This window comes from Andrographis paniculata, unplaced genomic scaffold (genome assembly GCF_009805555.1).
Source record: "Andrographis paniculata isolate CXL003 unplaced genomic scaffold, ASM980555v1 Contig14END, whole genome shotgun sequence".
Classification (NCBI taxonomy): Eukaryota; Viridiplantae; Streptophyta; class Magnoliopsida; order Lamiales; family Acanthaceae; genus Andrographis; species Andrographis paniculata.
The window spans coordinates 2,446,409-2,465,366 of NW_026137424.1; the positions used below are offsets into that span (position 1 = coordinate 2,446,409).

Genomic DNA, 18,958 nt, shown 5'->3' on the forward strand with positions numbered 1-18,958 from the left:
CAGCCACAGGTAGACACACCATTGGACATATTGCGGGACGAACATACTACGGGAAGGCATACCACATACAAATATCTTGCGTCGAGAATACATATCGTAATGATGGAGGACTGGATTTGTGTCATTCACACCCCTTAAAAAATGAAGGGGTGATCCAATCAACTACAAATTTGAAGGATGACCATACATGACCCTATGATAGAAGCCCTTGACTTGACGACAACAAAAAGTCCAAGATCAATCTCACTATCATTACTATATATCGATCCAGATTTGAAGCTACAAGGTGCTCTACAATATCATAATGATTTCAAGGTGGATGGTATACTAAGGGGCGGATTCGAGTCTACAATAGAAAATACGAGTACCTAGATATTAACAAGGAATCTCAATTCTATACATTTTGATTGTTGAGTACAAGATCAAATTCGGATATTATTTTTAAATAGTTTTGACATCAATGCCGACAAGCTCATATCAAATAAACGGTCGATTTTTTGCGAATAACATGTATATTTAAGGAGACCAAATAATGTGATGCGTTTATTTTAGGTCTTTAATTGTACAAAATAATAATAATAATAATAATAATAATAATAATAATAATAATAAATCAATTATATGATTACTTTGTTGAATAATACAAGGCCATTGAACAGAAGACCAGTTGACATAAAGCCATTTAATCATGCATTCCATATAATGTACAATGTGGTTTAAAAAATGTGTATGGCTATTTGTGATTTTTAAAATTTCCACACTAAGCCCTTCATCGATTGGTTAAAGTCTAACGTAGAATTAATATATTAAATTTAAATATTTTGTTTAGTTCAAATACTCCATAAAATTTTAGTCGTAATTATAATTAATGAGGTAAACATAACGGATGAGAAATTTCCTAATTTAGAATTTGAAAAAATACAAAAGTCGGGTCGTTTATTATTATTATTATTATTCAAACCTATACGGATGAATCATAGGTTAACTTCTATTTTTGTAGATAAATTATAAATTATGATTAATATTTTGGATAGACTTTTACTAAGTTTGGTATAATCTTGATTTGTGCTAATCATGTGGGTCATTGATTGTGAAAATCCATGAATTAAAGAGATTGTGATGTAATTATAGGCGTGGAAATGAAAAAGTAACAAGTTAATTTGTGATTCATGTTTGATCATCTATTAATTAAAGGGAACAAGATATTGGACTAAAATATCACAACTTTTATTGCTGTATTAGAGAATTAAAGTCCAAAGGCTACTATATACATATTTTATTTGATTAAAAATAAATTAAAATTAAAATTTTTAATGAATGTATCATACAAGAATAGACCGTGTGTAGGTCATCCCATAGATCTCTCTCTTACAGGCCAGGCCACATGAGGCCTAGTCTATAAATACTTTGTAATTTGTTATTGATAAATAGAGTGTGGAAAGCAATTTAAAGATGATACACAAAATTAAATTGAATATTATGCATTATAATAATTAATCAGAAAATTGGAAAAATGTAAAATGAATGATTATAAAAGGGACCATGTTGATCAAACTATCGAAAGGAATGGCAATTAATATTATATTATACAAGCCTAAGCCTTACCTTGATTAAATATAAGACAAATTGAGGACGACTTTTGACAATTGTCTAACTCGTTCAATTGTTTTTAATAGTGAAACAATAATTATAAAAGTATTCCCTAACATATATATATATATACTCCACTATAATTAATTATAGGACAGCTTCTTAGAATTTATTTTTACAAAATTACATAATACAAATCATAATGGAGCATGTTCACATACATGATAACAGAGCCATTTCCATTTCCATTGATTGATTGAATTTTCATTTGCATAGAACTAACAAGTTGTTGTACGATGAATCAAGAGACAACAAGATCCAAGACAAAAAGCCACAGCTCCGCGAGCACGTACGACCTCGTCCAACAGATGCATTTCCGACAAATACCCTGCGATCCCTACGTGGAGGCGAAGCTCGGGAACTATCAATGCAAGTCGCGCCACTTCGAGAAGAAGATGAACCCCGAATGGAGCCACCAAGTGTTCGCCGTTTCCAAGGAAAAGATCCACGAGTGTTCGTCCAAGACAAGGGAATCGCGGGGCGGGACAATTACCTCAGCGAAGTGGCGTTCAATATGCACAAAGTCCCGACGAGGATCCCGCCGGAGGGCCACAAGCATTTTCGCCGTGCTGTGCCTGTTTGGAGCCATTTGTCACAGGTTGACATTCCAGCCCCAGGTTATCGGCCATAGTCCGTCCCATGTGTGCGAACCCCTGTCCTATATGGCTGATTGATAGCTTAGGTCTTGATGCAAATACGTGTTCCGCATGATTCTTCCATATTGTATGGTATGGTATATTCCAAGCGCGTTGCGCACAGGGGATGGCCGGTCTGAGCCTCAGCGCAAGCGTGGCCTAGGCACCGGGCGTGTCAACTTCCGGACACGTTGCTCTGTATTTGACTCCATTTTGGATCGTCGTGCTCCTGACAGTCCTGTTCTGGCTCAGGCACCCGAGATTCAGAAGCAAGACGCCTTCAGCTCCCAACGATTTCTTCAGACGGCTGCCGTCTCGGGCAGACAGCATCCTGTAAACACAATTCTCTATCGTATACAAAATACGAGTTCAACAGTAGCAGCTATGGCGAACATAACCTCTCTACATACATATCATATCATATCATATATAAGAGCACAGATTATTACTTGCCTCTGCCTGTCTTCCTTCAAAATACACACACAGATTCTAACTAATAACCATTCACATAATAAGCAAATTTCATGAAACATAGGATCACAGTAGGTAGGTACCTTAGAGCATACAGTCTGTCTTTGCCGGTAACCTTCGGAAGAAATTCAGCGGCACGGAAGGAAGCTTGTGCCTGAACCTGGGGTGCCTCAGCATGTAGAATCCGGCGAGGAGCGCCACCACTTGGAATGGTGTGACGTAGAGAACGATGGCAGCGACCAGACAGAATATGACAAACAAGGCTGTCGCCCTCGGGTCTCGCCAGCTCAGCAGCAGCTGCAGTCTCTCGCCCTGCGTCGCCATGTCGCCCACCACGATCTGAATCCTCCCGGCAATGCTTCTGAGGCGATCGTATCTCATCCTGACAATATCTGCAGGGCGGGAAGTCGGGAAGGTGTCGAACTCCTCGTCCAGCTCATCTGCAGGAGCACTGTCCGCGCAGGAGAGGCGGGTGTCCATGTGCGGGGGATGTCTTATCCTCCATCTATAGTACCATACGCCGATCAAGAACAGGTAGAGGAAAATAGTCGGCAGAATAAGCTCAGGATACATAACCAGAATGACAAACAAGATGTGGATGAGAACCGTGGTGATCGGGTTCTTCCAATGGCATATCTGATCGAACCATTTCCCAACTGCGATTATCCCGCTCAAGACTCCCATGATACGGAAAAAGTTCGCCTTGCTTCTTCGCATACTCCACATGTGGGACCCGACGTCGAGCATGTACTCTACAACTTCCTTTCTCAGAGGCGGCTCAGCTCTGTTTAGCCGGATGGAGACAATTTGAGTGGCCTGAAACCTCAAGCTGTCGAGCTGGGGGACCGTCAGGGGATGGATGTAGTGCATCTTGGGCAACAATGGCTGGGAGTACATATGCATCATGTTCATCAACGACGAGCATGTGAATCGAACGGCTAAATGAATTTCGCCCATCTTTTTAACACCCGAAGGATGCAAGACGAGAAGAGGATATGTGTGAGTGTAGACGCGGTCCGTCTCCAGAGTGGAGAGACGAATTCGAACTTTCCCGATTCTTAAATCCCTTCCCGCTTTATCTCCGCCTTGCAAGTGACAATTATCGAAGACGCCGATAGTGACAACTGTGCACGGATCAAAAACTTCCCACGTATACTGCTCGTTCCATTTTGGAGTAAAGCTGTCGACGATTGTCCTCGTCCTGACCCACTTCTGTCCATATTTGGCAACACAATAAGCATCCGTCGAAGCCCGTCCACCCTCTCTGGGCTTCATTGGGGCAAGCCCGTGAGCGCTCAGAATCCCGAGCTCAAGAACACCGATGCTTGACTTCCACAGCTGTTTTGCAGTTGGCCTAAGGTCGCTGCTGTAGTGCGTCGATTCGTCAAGAACATGATACCCGCCTTCCAAACAAATCCTCATATGAATCTTGCTCGCAAACTTCACTTCCTTCTTCTTCTCCCCTTCGATCATGACGTGTTTCTCGAGATTATACCATCTTGTGTTCACGGGTTTGTGATCTAATCTCCGGTCGACGTACTGCAAAGGAATCGTGCATCGTCCAAGAACTTCATCCTTATTGGGAGCGACTCTGTCCTCCACGCTCAATATCAATGGCTCTTCAAATGGCTCGGCAGCCACAAACATTAAATCCTCATTCCACATAGGATTGATAGATTTGCTCATCGAAACTCTTGTCCTTAACGCTTGGTTTCCGAGGATGGCCTTCACAAAAACCTCCGGGAACCGACCTCTATCACTAGGAATCAAGTCCTGAGCCTCGATCACGTTCACTCTCAGATACCAAAGCTTAGGCGATAAGTAGACCTTCGACCGGATACTTGCAAGGCCATCGGCGCCACCAACAGCAGCAGCATCCGAATGCCAAGCCTCGGGAAATGCCTCGTCAGCTTGAGTTCCCCACCAAACAGCCAGCATTAGCTCTCCTCTGGCCTTCTCATTCTTTCTGTCCTCTAACCGGTACCACTGCGGAGCCAATGGACTGTCGGGGGGCACCCTTTTTGGGACCTCGTTCAAGTCGAACAGAATCCGGCCTATGAAATCATCCTTGACAAAATCCTTATCTTTAACGGTAACCTCAAGAATACTGGCCTGAATTCGATCCTTGGAGAAGGCAAACACTTGATTCCACTCGGGGTTGGACTTTTTCTCGAAATGGCGGGTAATGCCTTTGTAGTTACCAAGCCTCACCTCGACATATGGGTCGCAACTACCCGTAACATCCTTTGAGGGTAGATCTTTTGCCCGCACGACCCTAACATAGAGGTACTGCATTTGTTCGACGAGGTCATAGGTGCTTGTGAGCTTATCTCCACTAACCTTCCCGCCACCAAGGTGGGGTTTTGTCTCTTTCAACGAAAAATCTTCCGGCAGCGGCCTCTGCATTTTTCTTCTTTGTCAAAGCTGCAAAACAGAGAATGATCAATGAATGGATAAGCTCAAAAATGTGATCTTCAATTCAAGAAACAAGCATCAGTAAGAAGAAAGGGAAAGAACAAACAAACCTACTACTAGGATATATATATCTATCCTTCCTTGTATTGAATGAAAGAAGCAAAAAACTCCTAATCAGAGCTTCAGATCCTTAAAAGCCTGTGGCTAAAGCAACAAGCCATAGCATTAGCTACACAAATGATGTTGCACATAACACAAAAATTGAACAAAATGTTAGCACAAGATGTAGAATGCAAACTCAGAATTAAGACATTTTAGTTGAATGAGCATAAATTTGACAGAAAATTAGCAAAGCTTATCCTTCAATGTAAAAAAGTTGCTCCACATGGAAAATCTGAACATAATATATATATATATAGATGTCAGAGGGGTTGCAGATTAGTAAACTTATGAAATTGCTGAAAAGTACATACATAGTCATAGTCTTCACTGATGAGGGGAATCCAATCGAATCGAAGGTTAAATAATAATATTAGTCAAGTCAGTACTACCTACAAGAACATGAATTGAGACCCAGAAAATTAATCAAAGGTCCTTTAGATCTAAGCTGTGGAACCAAGGGAATGAAATTGGAATCGTAACTAAACTGTAGTAAACAAGAAGTGGAATCAAGAACAAGAAGCAAGCATTGGAAATTACAATACAAAACATGGAACGGTTTTTACATCAGATCCCAGAAAAGTGAAGCCTTTCAAAGTCCACATCGTGTACTTGGAATAATCTATAAAAAATATAAAGAAATAGACATACAAAAGGTGTAGATCTTTGATTCTGTAGTGCAGTGAAAACCCCAAGCAAAACAACACATAGAGAATAAAGCGTAAGAGAGAGAGAGAGAGAGAGAGAGAGAGATCCTGATACGAATATACCTTGAAGGAAGGTTGACGGTGAGGTTGTTCCAGGGGTGGATTGAAAGAATGGGGAAAAAGCAGAGAAGTGAGAGAGAGAGAGAGAGAGAGAGAGAGAGAGAGGGTAGAAAAGGAAACGAAAGGGGTTTTGGGTCTTGTTGTTTGATTAAAGCAACGCAACAAACAAATGGAGAGAGGATTTTAATTGAATTACCACAGAGAGGAGAGGAGAAGAGTGGGGGCCTTCGATTTCCAAATTTCTGACTGATTGAGCAGAGAGAGAGAGAGAGAGAGAGAGGAGAAATCTGATAAATGAGTGGTGGTGGGAGGCACCCACCCAACCCAACTCAGCAGCAGCAGCAGCAGCAGCAGCAGCAGAAGCAGAGTCGTCGTCTTCTGTCTTTCTTTACTACTGTAGCTGTAGCAGTAGCTGTTGCTGTAATCAAAGCCAGCCCCCAGCCCCCAATTACCGAATGCAGTGAGTTAGCGAGTGTGTTTGGGGGAGATGGTGGCGGTGTCTGTTGTTTACTGTTACAGTTAAATAAAGAAAAAGTAAAAACTAGAGAGAGAGAGAGCTATGGGTATGACGAGGCCTTGCTCGGCATTGGCAATGGCAATGGAACACTGCGTCACATGTGCCAAGACGCCGGTCGGGCAATTACACGTGCCGCCTCCCCACATGTCTGTCTTGCCTCATCCTCCTCGTTTATTCTTCATTATTCACATCCGCTGGGAATGTGTTTTTTTATTTATTTATTTAATTTTTTGTCGCGTTGTATTAGAAGTATTGGCGGACCTGTATAGGAGGAAAGGGACTTTTATTATTTTATTATAATTTATTTGTTTTAAAATTCTATCCCTTCTTATATTTATATATATTTTTTACATAAAATTGTGAAGATATTAGTATTATATCTAGTAGAAATAAAAAAAAATTAAAATATTTTTAAGATAAAAATATATGGTAGTGAGATATTTGTAATATAAGTATAAATTTAAAATTAATTTTAATAATAGATAGATATAAGAGTTACTTAAAAAATAAATATTTTATTTTAGAATGGACTAAAATAAAAAGTTGAATAGATAGTTAAGGGAATAATTAAAAAAATTAATTAAAAAATAAGTATTAAATTTTCTGTATATTAAGAATTTCTATTTATTTATTTATTTATTGAAAATATCAGAACTTTTATATATTAAAATTTTTGAGATGATACCGTATCATATTGAATTTTTTTGTTACTATACTAGTATATAATTTTATGCTTTCGATATATGTATCAAAATACTAAAATAATTTTGTATTTTAGTATTATAAAAAATATCCTATATTATTTTGATATTTTGTTATTAGGCTTATTCCAATAATTCAGCATACTAGATTTTTTTAAAATTTTAAAATTTTAGCATAATACCATACCAAAAATTGGATATATCAAAAGATATTTGTATGTACATTTATCATATGTGACTTTTGGGTTCAGTATCAATGTTCTCTAACATACCAAAAAATTGGATTCAGTACAAGATATAATCTGATATAAAATTTAAAAATTAACCATCCCTTTCAACGGATTCTAATTCTGCAGATTGTGATTAATGCATATACACAGACACTGGATCTACTGTCCTCTACTCACCGTGTCCCTCTCCCTCTCCCTCGTGTCATGTCTTGTCTTCTCTCATATGTGTACAGCACAACATACCTCTCTCTCTTTTACCAAGGCTTGTTCAAACTTTCATGTGTCAGTCAATAGCTTGGAAAGACAATCAATCCATTGTGTAATAATTTCTTAAAGCTGGCCTCTATAGCAGGAGAAAAGCCATCTAAAATGTGGCTATTGCAAGCATTTCTTATATTCATATGCAGGGGCATTAATAATTGTTAATTAATTAATAATGACTGAGGTAACTCTGCTTGCTGCAGTGCAGTTCTGCATCGGCAGGAGGAGGGAGGGAGGTGCATTTCTCCATTAAGTATTCTTGGCCCTTGTCTATCAAGGCATGCATCCATCCATCTCAGAACAACTAGAAAGAATCTCAATGCAAACCTATCTAGCTACAAGCCATCAGAATTTCTCTACATAGTTATATTTCAACAGGGGCATTACATACTATTCATTTGTACTACTCCATAAGAACAACATAATGGTTTGTGTTTGTTATCCTATAATTATATTATCTTTCACTTTCATACAACATGTAATGCACCGAGTCACAAGGATAGATAAGTAACTAACCTCTGAAGTTTATGATGATCACTTCACTTCAATCCCCTAAATGCTTTGCTGCTTTTGTTGGGTGAGGTGTCCATATCTCTTTCAGAAATCATACTTGTTGGCATCATCATCCTTCTTTTCCTAAACACAGAAATTTGCAAGTATGTGTATAAGCCTAGCCTGTTAGAAGTAGAATCGAACTTAAATAAAAACATATGACTGACCTGCCACAATCCAATTGAGCCTCCACCAAAGACAACAAGGGCCAGTTAGTACCTGGCTGCCTGAAAACCTTGACAACAGAGCTTTCCATGAATCTTGGATTAACATAGAAAACAGAATTCCAGCCGCAGATCTTCTTTGCACGACAAAAATATTTCCGGAAGAACACGGTAGCAACACCAGTAACCCTCAAGTGAGCAATTACATCTGATCAAATGCAAGAAACCCAACTGTTTCAACCCAACATTTTCACTTCTGAATCCTCAAAAATATGCTAGGCTAAACATGTTTTGAGTCATTAATATGCAGTTACTTGATGTCCGGATAAATCTGGTTGAACTCCCAAAAGAAGATTCTGCATTTCTCAAAATCCTAATTTTGCTGCCAACTGTGTTTTCAAATGAAGCTCCGATCAAATCCGCGTTTCTTTTGATTGTTCCTACTCATGAGAATATAATTCTTCCTTCAATCTCTCCCAAATTTCACGTCCTCCTGAATGGGACTTTACATAACACCTAAGAAATGTATCATTGGAGCAGGCGAAGATAGAGCTCAAGGTGAGGTTTGGATTCACTGCTCCTTCATTTTTGAGCCATCTATACGTCAGAAGCCTTAGCTTCAGCCTGGGAATAGTATAAGAGAGAAGGCGCGGATGAGTCACTAAATCAGACAAAGGATACCCCAAATCCCTCACAAAACAATCAATTTTCGCTGCGATAGAGTCTGTGGACTGGTTGATAATTTCAGGATATACTTTCACCATCCTTATGGCATCCTGACGACTCAATCCAGCATTCACCAAATAATCAAACCTCTCTTGGAGTTCTCCGGCTTTCCCCCGCAATGCTTTGATAGCCTTCTCCATTTCCTTCGACTTCTCAACAAAGCCTAAGTTTAATAGAAACTTAGTTCTAAGAATTTTAACTTTTAAAATCCTCTTCATCTCGGGTGGCCTCTCAATTCGTACTCCAATAACCCATTTTTTCAACACAGTGGGATCATCCATGACCATTTGGCGAAGCCTTTCCCTCCCACAATTTAATGCACACCTCATGCTGTGGAACTCTCTGACTTCACAAGAACCCAACAATAGTGGGTACGAGCGAAATATCCAACCAATATCTTCTACCGGCATCCTTATCTTCACCAAGAGCTTATAGCACCGACCTAAATTGTTCACAAACTTTGCAGCAGATAAATCTGGGAATTGAAGAAACATAGTCTGTATATCACTTTGTGTGGAGCCAAATTTCAACAACATCCCAACTATGCGGTTGGCAAATCGTCCAGATCCCTCAAACAAAAGCCCAGGATGTCGTATAATTACTTCTCCCACTTTGTCCTCGTTCAAACCCATCTTAGTTAACAAACACATGAGCTCAAGCATGCATTTCCAGCTGTAGGAAGACCCTTCGTGTATATGCTCTGCAAGCCAATCATACCCAATCCCTATGTTCTTCAACTTTTCAAGAAACTCAAGGAATTCCTTATTGGAATCTCCCCTCAGAAGATAAGGACTCGAAGTAATAATCTTCGCAACAAGAAACTGTTCTAATCCGAGGAGCTCGAATGATCCAAGCCTCGACTTTAAAATGCTAGAATCGTGCCGGAAAAGGTCCCTGGCTTCCTTATAGATACGCCCGATTTTATCCCTACGAACTCCATAATTACACAATGTATAATAGTTCTGCAATAGAAACTGATCGTCGTTTAGAAACATCAAGTTGCGTGGAAGGAATGAAGCATACTCGGATGGTTTCAAACCAATGCTTTCGAAGAATGGCTCGAATTCATTAACAGGATGGTACCTCAAGAAACGCGCCAGCGATCCGCCAACATCACCGGCATCAATTTCCACCCTCTGCAACAATCCATCCAGAAAATCTGAGGCGTTCTTACTCATGTTTTCAGCATCTGTGAACCTCAGATTCCGAGTGGTGTGCAGGTACTCCATAAAAGCTGCCTGTGCTTCGTGTTTCGTAGCCAGTACTGACTTCTTCGGTAGCTCGCAACGATTCCCCTCGAATTCAGGAGTATCCGCCCTCTGTGCGCGGAAAAGCCTAATGAAGTGCCAAGTGTGGCGCAGCCCATTCACGTAGAGTTGAGGTTCCGACGATGTACCGTAAATATCCGAGCGGCGGCAGAGCTTGAGAGAGAGAGAATTGAGGCTTCGAAGCTTGTGGAAACCGGTCATGGGAGAGATAGATATCAATCAATCAATTACGAAGAAAGCAAAGTATGGATTCTTCAATTTGGGCAGTAAGTAATGTACAACAGTACAGGGTTTAGGGTTCATCGACTGACCGACTGACTTGCGCAGAAGAAACTCGAGGAAAAGGAGGTTAGGGACGGCCGACGGGGCCAACAAACCCAACTGCAACTCTATTTGGGACGGTCCGTTGGGCTGAGAAGGCCGTCCGGCCCATTTAGATTCGATTCCTCTCCACGCCATGGGCTCACTAAGAAAGAAACAGAGGAAGTGGCAAAAATCAATGAATGTCATTTTATGAAGAAAGAACATTATGATGACGGATGGATGGATGGATGGAACTAACTCAATACAAATATACTATTAATAATAGTAATAGTAATAGTAATGCATAAATATAAATATAAAAAGTATATAAATGCACGATTTTCCTCTTATCATTAAACTAGCTCTAGCCCTAGCTCTAGCTAGATCCCTCCTCCGCCAGGCCCCGGCCCCGGCCCCGGCCCCGGCCCTTTAACCTACCATACCAAACCAATATAATAAAAACACACTATTGCTTCCTTGTTCTTTTCTTGGCCTGTTTTGGCGTCGGAGTTTTAGTTTCTGTGTCTTGTGTTTTTTCCCTGCCGCGCTTACCCAGCACCACCGGAGGAGCTGCCGCAGCTCCTCTCTTCGGTGGCCTTCCCACGTTCCTCTTCCCGGGGCTACTCTTTTCCTTTTCCTTTTCTTTTTCCTTCTCCTTGGCAGGCTGCCTGGTCTTAGTTGCTGCTGCAGTAGAAGCAGCTTCTTTTTTCTCACCGCTCTTGCCATTATCTTTCTTCTTCCGCTGCTGCTCTGTGGACCCTTCCCCTTTGGAAGTGGTGGCGCGTTCGCTAGTCAGCGGCCTGTTCTTCAATGCATCGACCAGCGCCCCGTTGTCTGAGCCTTGCTGCTTCATTCTGTTCAAGAAGTTAGCTGCCCCACGCTTCTTGGACTCCAATGTCGATGACTGGTTCTTCTTGTTGTTGTCGCTCTTGGGCGAGGAAGACGATGAGCCGCCCTTTCCCTGCTGCTGCGAGTCTGAAGCAGCTGCTGAGGTTCTATTGCTGTGGTTGGATTGGTTCTTCCCATTTTTCTTTGTCCTGGCCGGAACTGAAGAGAATCTGTCTCTTGTCCTCTTCTTGGTGATTTTAGGCTCGTCTGAACTGCTGTCTGACGGTTGCGGCGAATGCTGTTTTGTATCTTTCTCCTCTTTCTTTTTACTAGCACTAGTTCCTGATCCCGCCGCCGCCGCCGCCGCCGCCGCCTTTGCTGCAAGAGAACTGCGCTTGCGGCAAACTATCAGGGGGTTTGATATTCTAGGCTTGAGGGGCACAGGTTGAGGAGGGGGCTGTTGTTCTTCGTTCTTGGACAGTGACAGGGACTTCAATGAGACTTGCTTCCTCGATGGAGAATTCGACCCGTCTTCTTGTTTCTCCGAAAGCTCTTTTGAGATGAACTGTCTCATCTCAGTGGCGGCTTTGGCCTCGGAGGACTTCTTGCCGAAGAAGATTACAGCATTGTTTGCTAGCAAAAGAAGATCTCGGAAGAACTTGCTCGAGGAGCCCGAGTACCACCCCTCTTTTAACCTTGTTTCGATTGTCGTAAGATCAATGTGTTGAAGAACCAGCTTCTGATATTTTGACGTTTCCTGCACACGTTCAGATTTAACGATAAGCATAATCTTAAAAAAAAAAAAAAAAAAAAACAGCAGCTCCATTTCTACCAGAAGCCTCCTCTTGGGGAAAATTGGGGATTCTTCAGTTACGGGTCAATTTTGAAAATCAAATAGATATTCTCTGACACGAAATGTTAATGCAATTACAGAGAATATGATTTCTTGCGCCGCAAGAACATTCTCGTAAAGATTTTACGATTGCCATGTCATGACATTTCCTAATTCAGTACTAATCCAGATACTTAATACCTACAGGCGGATTACTGTACATAAGATAAGCAGGGAAAGGGAGTAGATTTGGATTCAAAAGATTTAAATATGAGAAGTTGGACCGAATCCCCTACCAACGGATTAACTTCCAAACTCGGACATGAACACACAATTCGGCAACTAGGATAGCCCAGTCGTTCCATGTCAAAAACGTGTTTAGGTCACACCGGACAGGATGGGATGGGATATCATATAATTAATTAAAGAGGACCGGATTTTCAATGGGTCAGGGCCCGGAATCCCAAACCAAAACTTTTGTGGCTCTAGCGGGACCATTTTGCCCCTGAAGAATTTACTTGATTTTTTCTCTTTATTATTATTATTATTGTTTTCATAAAATAAATAAATTAATAATAAATATCGACGAAAATAAAATTGTAAAGTCATTGGCTAAAGTTGACTGGTGATTTGGAGAATTGGACGAAACAAGCCTTAAAAAGCAAGGATGTTTGTAACATGGAAAACACGTCAATTGAGTTCAGCACCGATAACATCTTAGAAAAGTATATAGGCAATTTAACAAAAACAAAAAATTTGGTTGCCTTCTTTGGGAGATTTCAAAAAATCTTTTACAATTCAATAAAAATTGTCTGCTAAAAAAATATTAAACCAAATACTTATATTTTATATATTATATTTTTTTAAAAAAAATTATATTAATCATTATTTATTTTAAATTAAATAAATATTTAAATTTAAATTTTATTATTCAAAAATTTAAACTCAAAATCCACTCACACTGTTACACACCCCCGAAATGTAAATTCATTAAAGAATATATATATATATATATAAAAACTCACCTGGCTCCGGAGCCGCCGTTCAAAAAGGGAGCCGAATTTCTGAGCCCGGATGCACTGCAGGAAGTCAGCCAACGGCTGCGATTCAGCTGTCAAGTCTTTTACGGCACGAGATTGATCCTCGCGTTCGCGCTCATCGCCATTCGTACGCTCGCGACGCATCTTAACATTTTTCTCCTTCTTCCTCGATCTACTTGCGGAACTCTGCACATCAGAATTTTCCTTGGTCGCCTCTTCACCGCCGCTGTCCGACGCAGCATCCGGTTCAACTAAACCGGTCGAATAATTTTCCGGTTTTCCTTTGGGCTTCCGGTCGGATTTCTCTATGCTATTCGAACTTCCGTTGCAGGAGTCCTCGGGGATCAACTTCAGATCCGGTTCTGATTTCAACTCGGTCGGCTCTTCGCTCACCTGCCCGGTTCGATTCTGTGCATCACCATCTTCTCCCATTCGAGCCGGTTCTGGCTCTTTCTCTCCGGACTTTAACTTCTCCGCTCCGAGATCTGTAGAATTCGATTCGTTCACCGACAATTGATCCTTCTCCGATTCTTCGCCGGTGACCGGTTCTCCGGCGGTCGCCGTCGCCGGCTCCGACTCCGCTTCGATACATGTGTTCTCTGCGATTTTTTTCTCTGGATCCGATTCGCTCTCCTCTTTCAGACTTCGTTCTCGCTCTTCCTCCAATTTTTTCACCTTCGACTCCAACGACCTGTACAGATGCACACCAAATCACGGTGAGAATCGATTCATTTTTTTAGAAAAACCGCTCTCCGCCTGACCATTTTTTATTATCACGTTCGGATCTCTTAATAAATTAATCGTAAATGAATACTCGATGTTCAGATCGTAACGTTGCACTTCTCGACGGAGCTCCGCCACTCTCAATTTCCTGAGTTTCTCGAGCAACGGCGCGGCGTCGGATTTATCGTCATCGTCGCCTTCACCGTCGTTGGAATCATGATTCGGAGAGGCGAAGCGGCGTTTGAGATCGAGATATTTTAGCCTGCAATTTGTAGGCGTGAGAAGCAGCGGCGGTTGTGAAGAGCGCTTCCGGAGTTCGGAAGCGATGGAATCCCAAGCAGCGTTTCCATGGCGGTTGACGGCGAAGGCGAGGAGGAGGTCCTCCAAAGTACCCCACGGAGAAGGTGAGGGTTCGTGTTTTTGGGCGTTAGGTTTTGCCATTGAAATGATCGATGATTGATTCTCCCCTCGGTATTATGGTGTGTTGTGTTGGTTTTTTGCAGAGAGATTTGATTTGATTTGCAATTGTTCAAGTCATGGAGGAGGAGGAGGAGGAGGAGGAAAGTGTATCGTGTGTTGTGCTGTGTGTGCTGTTATCGCTCGCACCTAGGGTTGTGTTTCTGTTCCCGTCTCCTATTTATATACCATACCTAAACGGCTGCCTCACCTCGGCTCGGCTCGGTTCGGCTCCGCTCTCTCGGCTTCGATTTAAATGAGTTTAGAAATGGGCATGGCATAATATAATAAAATTAATTAAAGTTTAATGAATTGTTAATTTGAAATATGAGTGTATGTAAAATTGGAATAAGGGTCAGTTTGGTTGGACCCCAAACCAAACAAACATTATTAACATAGGGTTTAAAATGACCCAGCTGCCATGCCATGCCATTCACTTATTATTCTAACTTTACTTTTACTCTTTCTTCCTTGGTTGCGTGGATGAGATTTTCTTATCATAAAATGATTCAGACACCAAAAATCACTAATGAACAAAATAAATGACACCTCAATTCTCCTGTCCTCAACCGTTATTACTTATTCGCCACACCCGCACAGTAATAATAATAATTCTTTGCATCAAATTACTCTTTTTTTCATAATTTACTATATCACTATATTTCAGATTATAAAAAATTAAATACCTCATGTCAGTGTTGTAATTTTGTAATTTATTCAGGACCGTTTATGAATGTTTAAATAGCAAATTAAGGATTTGGTTGTTTAGTTTGATTTCATTTTAATTTTTTTTAAAATGAGATATAAGAATTGGCTCAGTAATATAAAAAAACAATTAGATTTTTATGAAAAAAATAGAAAATATATATTAAAAATTGCATCCAAAAGAAAATATTGGACAAACAAAACTAAGTATTTTGACATATATTTTATGAGAAAAAATAATATAATTTTATTAAAAAATATGACATAATGAATAGTATTGATTTGAATTTAAAATTATTAAAAAAAAAATTAATGACTTAAATAACTAAATTCAAATCTAGTTCTGAAGGAAGTAATTAAATAATTTACATTTTGCATTCACATTATAATTTATTGGATGGTTGATGTACATGTGACAAAATTAAATACTTATCAAAATAGATTTAAGTGCTTAACTAGATCCAAACATATTTTAGATCAAAAACAAAATAATCATACTTAATAATATATTGTTCACTTTAACAACATATAAACAAAACTATTAGGAAATTCTTTTAAAAAAAAAAAAAAAACCACTAAATTTTTTATAAACTTTTAGTTTACAAAATTATAGTCTATATGTATTAACTTTATAATAGTTGTGATTTGTTTAAAACATATTTCTCCATTTGTCCATAAAAGGTAATTTTATTGTGCATTATATTAAAAAGTAATAGTGTTTATCAGTAAAAAATATATTTTCTTTTAATATTTTTATATTTTGTGTATAAATTTCATACTAATTATAATAATATTTTTTAAATTTATATAAAAAATAAATATATTTAATTTATTTTTACCTTAAAATAATATATATATATATGTGAGTGAAATATATAATAATAATAATAATAATAGTTGTTAGGCCGGGATGGAGTAAATATAATTTAGTAGTTGAATTGTAGATTAATGCATTAGATTACTTTTTATAGAAAATTTGATGGATTTATTTTAGAAATTGACCATTTAAGTTAATTTTAAAAAAATATTTATAATTTTCCATATTATATAGAATTTATTTGATTACCTTTCTATTTTTCATATATTTATATAAATTTATTGAAATTTGATTATATTGGGTAAAATTATAAATAATTCTTTTCTATATTAAAAAAGTTTGTACACTCTCCGTTCCAAAATAATATTCTCATTTTATCATTTTCATCATGTCTCAAAATAATAGTTTTATTTCTATTGTTATTATTACATCCCCACCTTTTTACAAAAATATCCTCACTTTTTTCATAAATTATATAAAATAGGAGTATTTTATTATTTTAAAAACACATTTACACTCATTATCAATATAATACTAGTATTATTTAATTCTCATGTTCATCTCAAATGTCCTTATTATTTTGGAGCAAAAGGAGTATCATTTTTCCTCATGATTTAGAAATATCGTAAGCCTTCGTGTATTTAAAAAATATGCATAAAATTCATTTTTTTAAGAGTTTCTGTGTAATAGTTTTGAAAACACGAAATACTCTAGCACAAATTTTTTAAAATTTTGTATAATATTTTCTAAATTACGAGGGATTCTCATACAGTTTCTAAATCAAAGAATGATAATAGTGCAAAATGTTCAAACCACAAACGAGTTGCATATAATTTTGCCTACATTATATTCGATACTTATATTTTTTAATATCTTAAAAAATTTATAGAACTTTTACAATTTCTATCTAAATAGAGTCTAATATTATTTTTAATTTGTATTAAAATAATTGTTTTTCTTATTAGGGATAAATGACTTTTAAAAATTTGTACAATATTTTAATAATTTGTTTCTTTAACAAAAAAATTTCAACACATTTTTCAAAAAAGAATTAGTATACTTCCTACCTTCATTATTTTTATATTATCTATACAATTTTCTATATTTTACATTAAAAAAAAAAAAAAAAAAAAAATCTTTAAACCAAAAGATAAAACAAACACACTTGCCTATTTACAAATACAATTGTTTCAATTGCATTAAAATTTAAAAATATTTTGATATTAACAAAGAAAATACTTTCACCGCAATAAAATAAATAAATAAATAAATAAATAACATATTATATATATTTGGGATACATAAAGTACAATTAAAATATAAAGAATTGATTACTTTGTTTATTTAGCATTTGATTTCATTTTATTTACTTACACATTATTTTCGTAATTTTTGTAGAAGTGTTATATTTTTCTTTCATAAAATATTAGTATATCAAAAATATATATATATATATATTCATAATATTTTTTATCAATAATATTTTTGTACTATTGAACTTTATTAATTACTAATTCTATCATAAAACAATTACTAATTCTATCATAAAACATATTTTATTTTTATATTAAAAAGGTAAATATATATATATATATAAAGTTTATTAGTTGTAATTTGAAATCGATTTGAAATAAATCATCAATTACAATTTTTATTTAAATAATATTTTAATATAATATTTTGTAGTATAAAATTAATATATTTTTATTAGAAAATATACAAATTGAATAATAGAATGGTATTCTTTATTTAAAATATAAAAACAAACACAAATGAGAATATATTTTTAATGAAAACATAAAGAAAAAAACATGCATTTCAATGGAAAATAAAAAACTATTCTTATAAATTTTTAGTAAATTTTGGATGACAATATTATTGCATAACGATCTTGCTAACAACAGATGACATATAAATAGATAATATATAATAAATAAATTCATATCACATAATTTAAGTTACCATAATATAAATGCAATAAGTTGAATTTTAAAAATATAATGTAGTAGCACAACAAATATAGGCATTATATAATTTATTACTAATACGAACTAATTAAAGATATATGAGAATAATACATATGTGCTACTGTTAATTAATATATACAGATCTGATTCTGACCTTTCTTAAGGTCCGGGCAAAATAAAAAAAAAAGGGCTATTAAATATATTTTGTATATTAATATAATAATAAATAGATATTTTTAAATTTAAATATAGTTATAAAATTGTATATTTAAGGATCAAAATATAAATATAAAATTAATGTGACATTTTTGACATAAAATTTATTTTTAGTATAATATAAAAAAATAAAATTTAATGTTTTTTAAATAAATTTTTTAATGAATAGTTAAATTTAAAAAAAAAAAATAATTCAAATAAAAATATTTGCTTAGTGTTTATAAAATATATAATTTTTTTTAATATTACCCAAAAAATAAAAATAAGACATACAAATTTAAATATATATACATGAAAATAAAAATAACAAAAATATATAAAATATAATTCTCTATAATTTTTTCACAACTTTGACTTAACTCACGATAAAATATAATACTCCTATAAAATTGTAAACTTAAACAAACCCATTAAAACATACAAATAATAACATAATTAATATATAAACAATTTAATATTAAAATAATTTATGTAAAAAAATACAAAAGACTCTTTTTGTCGATTAAATTTGCCTCATTATTATATTTGAAAAATTCAAAAGTCATTATTTAATTA

The 18,958-nt window shown here is 36.6% G+C and overlaps 3 protein-coding genes across 10 annotated transcripts; all 3 read right to left on the bottom strand.

Moving 5' to 3' along the window:
* Window positions 1–1,749: 1,749 nt before the first annotated feature.
* Window positions 1,750–6,606, bottom strand: LOC127259000 (FT-interacting protein 3-like). Of its 6 annotated transcripts, none has more exons than XM_051286146.1 (4): window positions 6,101–6,606; window positions 5,282–5,375; window positions 2,840–5,180; window positions 1,750–2,616 (listed from the first exon to the last, which is right to left on the bottom strand). In XM_051286146.1, exon 3 carries the CDS (start codon window positions 5,160–5,162, stop codon window positions 2,841–2,843), a length of 2,322 nt encoding a protein of 773 aa, XP_051142103.1. In that variant the 5' UTR covers window positions 5,163–5,180; window positions 5,282–5,375; window positions 6,101–6,606; the 3' UTR covers window positions 1,750–2,616; window position 2,840. The 6 variants fall into 6 exon arrangements, with proteins under 6 accessions (XP_051142103.1, XP_051142112.1, XP_051142096.1 ...); XM_051286155.1 differs by having other exon boundaries at window positions 1,750–2,632; XM_051286139.1 differs by having other exon boundaries at window positions 1,750–5,180; window positions 5,286–5,369; window positions 6,101–6,603.
* A 1,049-nt stretch (window positions 6,607–7,655) lies between these two features.
* Window positions 7,656–10,818, bottom strand: LOC127259039 (transcription termination factor MTEF18, mitochondrial-like). 3 transcript variants are annotated; one of them, XM_051286195.1, is made up of 3 exons: window positions 8,526–10,818; window positions 8,323–8,442; window positions 7,656–7,808 (listed from the first exon to the last, which is right to left on the bottom strand). In XM_051286195.1, the coding sequence occupies exon 1, from the start codon at window positions 10,715–10,717 to the stop codon at window positions 8,963–8,965; it is 1,755 nt and encodes a 584-aa protein (XP_051142152.1). In that variant the 5' UTR covers window positions 10,718–10,818; the 3' UTR covers window positions 7,656–7,808; window positions 8,323–8,442; window positions 8,526–8,962. The 3 variants fall into 3 exon arrangements, with proteins under 3 accessions (XP_051142152.1, XP_051142145.1, XP_051142137.1); XM_051286188.1 differs by having other exon boundaries at window positions 7,656–7,818; XM_051286180.1 differs by lacking the exon at window positions 7,656–7,808 and having other exon boundaries at window positions 8,158–8,442.
* A 246-nt stretch (window positions 10,819–11,064) lies between these two features.
* On the bottom strand, window positions 11,065–14,683 carry LOC127259031 (uncharacterized). Its single transcript, XM_051286168.1, has 3 exons — window positions 14,334–14,683; window positions 13,505–14,210; window positions 11,065–12,404 (listed from the first exon to the last, which is right to left on the bottom strand). The coding sequence occupies exons 1-3, from the start codon at window positions 14,681–14,683 to the stop codon at window positions 11,286–11,288; spliced, it is 2,175 nt and encodes a 724-aa protein (XP_051142125.1). The 3' UTR covers window positions 11,065–11,285.
* Between the last annotated feature and the right edge of the window lie 4,275 nt (window positions 14,684–18,958).

Coding starts and splice junctions, on each gene's coding strand:
- LOC127259000 (XM_051286146.1), bottom strand. CDS start 5,162: ATGCAGAGGCCGCTGCCGGAAGATTTTTCGTTGAAAGAGACAAAACCC.
- LOC127259039 (XM_051286195.1), bottom strand. CDS start 10,717: ATGACCGGTTTCCACAAGCTTCGAAGCCTCAATTCTCTCTCTCTCAAG.
- LOC127259031 (XM_051286168.1), bottom strand. CDS start 14,683: ATGGCAAAACCTAACGCCCAAAAACACGAACCCTCACCTTCTCCGTGG. Junction 14,211..14,333: donor CGTTACGATCTGAACATCGA/GTATTCATTTAC, acceptor GCATCTGTACAG/GTCGTTGGAGTCGAAGGTGA. Junction 12,405..13,504: donor AACGGCGGCTCCGGAGCCAG/GTGAGTTTTTAT, acceptor GAACGTGTGCAG/GAAACGTCAAAATATCAGAA.